We start from the raw sequence: 10,000 nt of genomic DNA, 5'->3' as shown, positions 1-10,000 counted from the left end.
AAGGCCCCAGTGTAATCCCTGTGGACATGGCCATATTTATACTCCCTAAGACCCTTCACTGGCTGACGAACAAACCAAGTCACTGTCTACCTACATACTGACCCTTACATAACAGTAGAGAGGCTTGTCAATCTGTAGTTCTGGGTGGGACAGGGCAGTATAATGTTATGGGTGGAACACGGCAGTATAATGTTATGGGTGGGACAGGGCAGTATAATGTTCTGGGTGGGACAGGGCAGTATAATGTTATGGGTGGGACAGGGCAGTATAATGTTCTGGGTGGGACAGGGCAGTATAATGTTATGGGTGGAACAGGGCAGTATAATGTTCTGGGTGGGACAGGGCAGTATAATGTTATGGGTGGGACAGGGCAGTATAATGTTCTGGGTGGGACAGGGCAGTATAATGTTATGGGTGGGACAGGGCAGTATAATGTTCTGGGTGGGACAGGGCAGTATAATGTTATGGGTGGGACAGGGCAGTATAATGTTATGGGTGGGACAGGGCAGTATAATGTTCTGGGTGGGACAGGGCAGTATAATGTTCTGGGTGGGACAGGGCAGTATAATGTTATGGGTGGGACAGGGCAGTATAATGTTCTGGGTGGGACAGGGCAGTATAATGTTATGGGCGGGACAGGGCAGTATAATGTTATGGGTGGGACAGGGCAGTATAATATTCTGGGTGGGACAGGACAGTATAATGTTCTGGGTGGGACAGGGCAGTATAATGTTCTGGGTGGAACAGGGCAGTATAATGTTCTGGGTGGGACAGGGCAGTATAATGTTATGGGTGGGACAGGGCAGTATAATGTTCTGGGTGGGACAGGGCAGTATAATGTTCTGGGTGGAACAGGGCAGTATAATGTTATGGGTGGGACAGGGCAGTATAATGTTCTGGGTGGAACTGCAGTGAATTCACTACAGAGCGGTCAGGTGGGTGGAACAGGGCAGTGAATTGTAATACTACTAGCTGTTAGCCGTTAGCCGTTACAGAGTGGTCAGGAGGGTGGAACAGGGCAGTGAATTGTAATACTACTAGCTGTTAGCTGTTAGCCGTTACAGAGTGGTCAGGAGGGTGGAACAGGGCAGCGAATTGTCATACTGCTAGCTGTTAGCTGTTACAGAGTGGTCAGAAGGGTGGAACAGGGCAGTGAATTGTAATACTACTAGCTGTTAGCTGTTAGCCGTTACAGAGTGGTCAGGAGGGTGGAACAGGGCAGTGAATTGTAACACTGCTAGCTGTTAGCTATTAGCCGTTACAGAGTTGTCAGGAGGTTGGAACAGGGCAGTGAATTGTTATATTGTTAGCTATTAGCCGTCACTGACCAGACAGTTCTAGACCAGCTTTTACTGACCAGACAGTTCTAGAACACAGCTTTTACTGACCAGACAGTTCTAGAACACAGCTTTTTACTGACGAGACAGTTCTAGAACACAGCTTTTTACTGACGAGACAGTTCTAGAACACAGCTTTTTACTGACCAGACAGTTCTAGAACACAGCTTTTTACTGACGAGACAGCTCTAGAACACAGCTTTTTACTGACGAGACAGTTCTAGAACAGCTTTTTACTGACCAGACAGTTCTAGAACAACTTTTACTGACCAGACAGTTCTAGAACACAGCTTTTTACTGACCAGACAGTTCTAGAACACAGCTTTTTACTGACGAGACAGTTCTAGAACACAGCTTTTTACTGACGAGACAGTTCTAGAACAGCTTTTTACTGACCAGACAGTTGTAGAACACAGCTTTTTACTGACGAGACAGTTCTAGAACATAGCTTTTAACTGGCCAGACAGTTCCAGAACAGCTTTTTACTGACCAGACAGTTCTAGAACAGCTTTTACTGACCAGACAGTTCTAGAACAGCTTTTAACCGTCCAGACAGTTTTAGAACACAGCCCCAACCCACTACTACCTGTTCCCTCATATTTAAAAAAGCTTCTGTGTCTTTCTGTGTGCGTGTGTGTGTGTGTGTGTGTGTGTGTGTGTGTGTGTGTGTGTGTGTGTGTGTGTGTGTGTGTGTGTGTGTGTGTGTGTGTGTGTGTGTGTGTGTGTGTGTGTGTGTGTGTGTGTGTGTGTGTGTGTGTGTGTGTGTGTGAGCAACAGATCAGGTATTACTGCATCCAATCTATATAAAGACATACTGTCAACATGCAATCTCCATAAGAAACATTGGCAGTAGAATGGCCTTGCTGAAGAGCCCATTGTCTTTCAATGTGGCACTGTCATAGGATGCCACCTTTCCAACAAATGTCTGCCCTGCTAGAGCTGCCCCGGTCAACTGTAAGGGCTGCTATTGTGAAGTGGAAACGTCTAGGAGCTAACGACTGTTGTATATGATTGGCTAATGACTATTGTATTGTGTGATTGGCTAACAAGCGTGTGTTATGTGATTGGCTGAAGAGGTTGTGTTGTGTTCTCAGATCTCATCGTAAAAGTCATCCAACAGAACATGGGAGGGATTAAACTGGAAGACTATCACAAGGTAGGCTGTGTGAGAGATATAATCATGTCATACTAACTAACATGCTGTCATACTAACTCTGTGTTATAGAGAGGTAGGCTGTGTGAGAGATATAATCATGTCATACTAACTCTGTGTTATAGAGAGGTAGGCTGTGTGAGAGATATAATCATGTCATACTAACTCTGTGTTATAGAGAGGTAGGCTGTGTGAGAGATATAATCATGTAATACTCACTAACATGCTGTCATACTAACTCTGTGTTATAGAGAGGTAGGCTGTGTGAGAGATATAATCATGTAATACTCACTCTGTGTTATAGAGAGGTAGGCTGTGTGAGAGATATAATCATGTAATACTAACTGCTGTCATACTAACTCTGTGTTATAGAGAGGTAGGCTGTGTGAGAGATATAATCATGTAATACTCACTCTGTGTTATAGAGAGGTAGGCTGTGTGAGAGATATAATCATGTAATACTAACTGCTGTCATACTAACTCTGTGTTATAGAGAGGTAGGCTGTGTGAGAGATATAATCATGTAATACTCACTAACATGCTGTCATACTAACTCTGTGTTATAGAGAGGTAGGCTGTGTGAGAGATATAATCATGTCATACTAACTCTGTGTTATAGAGAGGTAGGCTGTGTGAGAGATATAATCATGTATAACTCACTAACATGCTGTCATACTAACTGTGTAACTCTGTGTGTTCTGCTGTTGCAGCCAGAGAACGTTGTCTTAATGCTACAGGTAAAGTCACCATACAGCCACTATAATACACCCACACCCACTATAATACACCCACACCCACTACAATACACCCACACCCACTATAATACACCCATACCCACTATAATACACCCACACCCACTATAATACACCCACACCCACTACAATACACCCACACCCACTATAATACACCCATACCCACTATAATACACCCACACCCACTATAATACACCCATACCCACTATAATACACCCACACCCACTATAATACACCCACACCCACTACAATACACCCACACCCACTATAATACACCCATACCCACTATAATACACCCACACCCACTATAATACACCCATACCCACTATAATACACCCACACCCACTATAATACACCCACACCCACTACAATACACCCACACCCACTATAATACACCCATACCCACTATAATACACCCACACCAACTATAATACACCCACACCCACTATAATACACCCACACCCACTATAATACACCCACACCCATTATAATACACCCACACCCACTATAATACACCCACTATAATACACCCACTATAATACACCCACACCCACTATAATACACCCACACCCACTATAATACACCCACACCCACTATAATACACCCACGCCCAATATAATACACCCACACCCACTATAATACACCCATACCCACTATAATACACCCACACCCACTATAATACACCCACACCCACTACAATACACCCACACCCACTATAATACACCCATACCCACTATAATACACCCACACCAACTATAATACACCCACACCCACTATAATACACCCACACCCACTATAATACACCCACACCCATTATAATACACCCACACCCACTATAATACACCCACTATAATACACCCACTATAATACACCCACACCCACTATAATACACCCACACCCACTATAATACACCCACACCCACTATAATACACCCACGCCCAATATAATACACCCACACCCACTACAATACACCCACACCCACTATAATACACCATACCCACTATAATACACCCACACCCACTATAATACACCCACACCCACTATAATACACCCACACCCACTATAATACACCCACACCCACTATAATACACCCACACCCACTATAATACACCCACGCCCAATATAATACACCCACACCCACTACAATACACCCACACCCACTATAATACACCATACCCACTATAATACACCCACACCCACTATAATACACCCACTATAATACACCCACTATAATACACCCACACCCACTATAATACACCCACACCCACTATAATACACCCACACCCACTATAATACACCCACGCCCAATATAATACACCCACACCCACTATAATACACCCATACCCACTATAATACACCCACACCCACTATAATACACCCACACCCACTACAATACACCCACACCCACTATAATACACCCATACCCACTATAATACACCCACACCAACTATAATACACCCACACCCACTATAATACACCCACACCCACTATAATACACCCACACCCATTATAATACACCCACACCCACTATAATACACCCACTATAATACACCCACTATAATACACCCACACCCACTATAATACACCCACACCCACTATAATACACCCACACCCACTATAATACACCCACGCCCAATATAATACACCCACACCCACTACAATACACCCACACCCACTATAATACACCATACCCACTATAATACACCCACACCCACTATAATACACCCACACCCACTATAATACACCCACACCCACTACAATACACCCACACCCACTATAATACACCCATACCCACTATAATACACCCACTATAATACACCCACACCCACTACAATACACCCACACCCACTATAATACACCCATACCCACTATAATACACCCACACCCACTATAATACACCCACACCCACTACAATACACCCACACCCACTATAATACACCCATACCCACTATAATACACCCACACCCACTATAATACACCCATACCCACTATAATACACCCACACCCACTATAATACACCCACACCCACTACAATACACCCACACCCACTATAATACACCCATACCCACTATAATACACCCACACCCACTATAATACACCCATACCCACTATAATACACCCACACCCACTATAATACACCCACACCCACTACAATACACCCACACCCACTATAATACACCCATACCCACTATAATACACCCACACCAACTATAATACACCCACACCCACTATAATACACCCACACCCACTATAATACACCCACACCCATTATAATACACCCACACCCACTATAATACACCCACTATAATACACCCACTATAATACACCCACACCCACTATAATACACCCACACCCACTATAATACACCCACACCCACTATAATACACCCACGCCCAATATAATACACCCACACCCACTACAATACACCCACACCCACTATAATACACCATACCCACTATAATACACCCACACCCACTATAATACACCCACACCCACTATAATACACCCACACCCACTACAATACACCCACACCCACTATAATACACCCATACCCACTATAATACACCCACACCCACTATAATATACCCACACCCACTGTAATACACCCACTATAATACACCCACTACAATACACACATACCCACTATAATACACCCACACTCACTATAATTCACCCACTATAATACACCCACACCCACTATAATACACCCACTATAATACACCCACTATAATACACCCACTATAATACACCCACTATAATACACCCGCTGTAATACACCCACTATAATACACCCACTATAATACACCCATACCCACTATAATACACCCACACCCACTATAATACACCCACACCCACTACAATACACCCACACCCACTATAATACACCCATACCCACTAATAATACACCCACACCCACTATAATACACCCACACCCACTATAATACACCCACTATAATACACCCACTACAATACACACATACCCACTATAATACACCCACACTCACTATAATTCACCCACTATAATACACCCACACCCACTATAATACACCCACTATAATACACCCACACCCACTATAATACACCCACTATAATACACCCACTATAATACACCCGCTGTAATACACCCACTATAATACACCCACTATAATACACCCACACCCACTATAATACACCCACACCCACTATAATACACCCACTGTAATACACCCACTATAATACACCCGCTGTAATACACCCACTATAATACACCCACTATAATACACCCACTATAATACACCCACACCCACTATAATACACCCACTATAATACACCCACTATAATACACCCACACCCACTATAATACACCCACTATAATACACCCACTATAATACACCCACTATAATACACCCACTGTAATACACCCACTATAATACACCCACTATAATACACCCACTATAATACACCCACACCCACTATAATACACCCACACCCACTATAATACACCCACACCCACTATAATACATCCACTATAATTCACCTCCTAAGACAGACAGACAGACAGACAGACAGACAGACAGACAGACAGACAGACAGACAGACAGACAGACAGACAGACAGACAGACAGACAGACAGACAGACAGACAGCTAGCCGGTCAGACAGGTAGTTATCTCTCTAACCGACAGGTATTTATCTCTCTAACAGACAGGTAGTTATCTCTCTAACCGACAGGTAGTTATCTCTCTAACCGACAGGTATTTATCTCTCTAACAGACAGGTAGTTATCTCTCTAACAGACAGGTAGTTATCTCTCTAACAGACAGGTAGTTATCTATCTAACAGACAGGTAGTTATCTCTCTAACAGACAGGTAGTTATCTCTCTAACAGACAGGTAGTTATCTCTCTAACAGACGGGTAGTTATCTCTCTAACAGACAGGTAGTTATCTCTCTAACAGACAGGTAGTTATCTCTCTAACCGACAGGTATTTATCTCTCTAACAGACAGGTAGTTATCTCTCTAACAGACAGGTAGTTATCTCTCTAACAGACAGGTAGTTATCTCTCTAACAGACAGGTAGTTATCTCTCTAACAGACAGGTAGTTATCTCTCTAACAGACAGGTAGTTATCTCTCTAACAGACGGGTAGTTATCTCTCTAACAGACAGGTAGTTATCTCTCTAACAGACAGGTAGTTATCTCTCTAACCGACAGGTAGTTATCTCTCTAATAATGTGGTATCTGTCCTCCTGCAGACAATCTACTATGAGGCGGGCTTCCTGTTGTGTGTGAGTCTGGGCTGTGTATTCCTGGTGTTGACCCCCGTGGTAGGACTGTGTTTCTGTGTGTGTCGCTGCTGTGAGAACTGTGGAGGGGAGATGCACCAGAGACAGGGGAAGAACCCAGACTGTCAGAGAGGATTCTACACGGCCGCTCTCATCACCACCTCCGTATTCATCACGTAAGACCTTCCCCTGACCCCTGACCTCTGACCTTAACTCTAACTACATGTAACCCTTCTACACCACCGCTCTCATCACCACCTCCATATTCAGTATTAGTTTGTGTTCAGTATTAGAGTGTGTTCAGTATTAGAGTGTGTTCAGTATTAGAGTGTGTTCAGTATTAGTGTGTTCAGTATTAGAGTGTCTTCAGTATTAGATTGTGTTCAGTGTTAGAGTGTGTTCAGTATTAGAGTGTGTTCAGTATTAGAGTGTGTTCAGTATTAGTGTGTTCAGTATTAGAGTGTGTTCAGTATTAGAGTGTGTTCAGTATTAGAGTGTGTTCAGTATTAGAGTGTGTTCAGTATTAGAGTGTGTTCAGTATTAGAGTGTGTTCAGTATTAGAGTGTGTTCAGTATTAGAGTGTGTTCAGTATTAGAGTGTGTTCAGTATTAGAGTGTGTTCAGTATTAGATTGTGTTCAGTATTAGATTGTGTTCAGTATTAGTGTGTTCAGTATTAGAGTGTGTTCAGTATTAGAGTGTGTTCAGTATTAGAGTGTGTTCAGTATTAGAGTGTGTTCAGTATTAGAGTGTGTTCAGTGTTAGAGTGTGTTCAGTATTAGAGTGTGTTCAGTATTAGATCGTGTTCAGTATTAGAGTGTGTTCAGTATCAGTGTGTTCAGTATTAGTGTGTTCAGTATTAGAGTGTGTTCAGTATTAGAGTGTGTTCAGTATTAGAGTGTGTTCAGTATTAGAGTGTGTTCAGTATTAGTGTGTTCAGTATTAGAGTGTGTTCAGTATTAGTGTGTTCAGTGTCAGTGTGTTCAGTATTAGAGTGTGTTCAGTATTAGAGTGTGTTCAGTGTTATCTCTAGTGGATCAGTTTGTCCGTGGAGACAGTGTCCTCTATTGGCCAGTGGTTGTATCTGCAGTCTGTCACATCAGAACCTGCCTGTCTGTCCCATCAGAACCTGCCTGTCTGTCACATCAGAACCTGCCTGTCTGTCACATCAGAACCTGCCTGTCTGTCCCATCAGAACCTGCCTGTCTGTCACATCAGAACCTGCCTGTGTGTCACATCAGAACCTGCCTGTGTGTCACATCAGAACCTGCCTGTGTGTAGCTGCTGTCTGTCACATCAGAACCTGCCTGTCTGTCCCATCAGAACCTGCCTGTGTGTCACATCAGAACCTGCCTGTGTGTCACATCAGAACCTGCCTGTGTGTCACATCAGAACCTGCCTGTGTGTAGCTGCTGTCTGTCACATCAGAACCTGCCTGTGTGTAGCTGCTGTCTGTCACATCAGAACCTGCCTGTGTGTCACATCAGAACCTGCCTGTGTGTAGCTGCTGTCTGTCACATCAGAACCTGCCTGTGTGTCACATCAGAACCTGCCTGTGTGTAGCTGCTGTCTGTCACATCAGAACCTGCCTGTGTGTAGCTGCTGTCTGTCACATCAGAACCTGCCAGTCTGTCACATCAGAACCTGCCTGTCTGTCGCATCAGAACCTGCCTGTCTGTCACATCAGAACCTGCCTGTCTGTCACATCAGAACCTGCCTGTGTGTAACTGCAGTCTGTCACATCAGAACCTGCCTGTCTGTCACATCAGAACCTGCCTGTGTGTAACTGCAGTCTGTCACATCAGAACCTGCCTGTCTGTCACATCAGAACCTGCCTGTGTGTAGCTGCTGTCTGTCACATCAGAACCTGCCTGTGTGTCACATCAGAACCTGCCTGTCTGTCACATCAGAACCTGCCTGTGTGTCACATCAGAACCTGCCTGTCTGTCACATCAGAACCTGCCTGTGTGTCACATCAGAACCTGCCTGTCTGTCACATCAGAACCTGCCTGTGTGTAACTGCTGTCTGTCACATGAGAACCTGCCTGTCTGTCACATCAGAACCTGCCTGTGTGTAGCTGCTGTCTGTCACATCAGAACCTGCCCGTGTGTAGCTGCTGTCTGTCCCATCAGAACCTGCCTGTGTGTAGCTGCTGTCTGTCCCATCAGAACCTGCCTGTGTGTAGCTGCTGTCTGTCACATCAGAACCTGCCTGTGTGTAGCTGCTGTCTGTCACATCAGAACCTGCCTGTCTGTCACATCAGAACCTGCCCGTGTGTAGCTGCTGTCTTTCACATCAGAACCTGCCTGTGTGTAGCTGCTGTCTGTCATATCAGAACCTGCCTGTGTGTAGCTGCTGTCTGTCACATCAGAACCTGCCTGTGTGTAGCTGCTGTCTTTCACATCAGGACCTGCCTGTGTGTAGCTGCTGTCTTTCACATCAGAACCTGCCTGTGTGTCACATCAGAACCTGCCTGTGTGTAGCTGCTGTCTGTC

The 10,000-nt window shown here is 44.4% G+C and overlaps 1 protein-coding gene across 1 annotated transcript in view; it reads left to right on the top strand.

The window, feature by feature from the left end:
• Positions 1–10,000, top strand: part of LOC124021425 (prominin-1-A-like) — a gene marked incomplete at its 3' end in the record, with an annotated part of 57,798 nt that overhangs the window by 4,024 nt on the left and 43,774 nt on the right. The window contains exons 2-4 of the mRNA XM_046336614.1: positions 2,432–2,493; positions 3,201–3,227; positions 7,477–7,682. Of these exons, the coding sequence (XP_046192570.1) occupies positions 2,432–2,493; positions 3,201–3,227; positions 7,477–7,682 (295 nt within the window). The remainder of the gene's footprint in view (positions 1–2,431; positions 2,494–3,200; positions 3,228–7,476; positions 7,683–10,000) is intronic.

Source organism: Oncorhynchus gorbuscha, unplaced genomic scaffold (assembly GCF_021184085.1).
Source record: "Oncorhynchus gorbuscha isolate QuinsamMale2020 ecotype Even-year unplaced genomic scaffold, OgorEven_v1.0 Un_scaffold_1109, whole genome shotgun sequence".
Taxonomy (NCBI): domain Eukaryota; kingdom Metazoa; phylum Chordata; class Actinopteri; order Salmoniformes; family Salmonidae; genus Oncorhynchus; species Oncorhynchus gorbuscha.
Note: the sequence above shows the minus strand (reverse complement) of the source record. Positions and strands in the feature narration are given on the sequence as shown.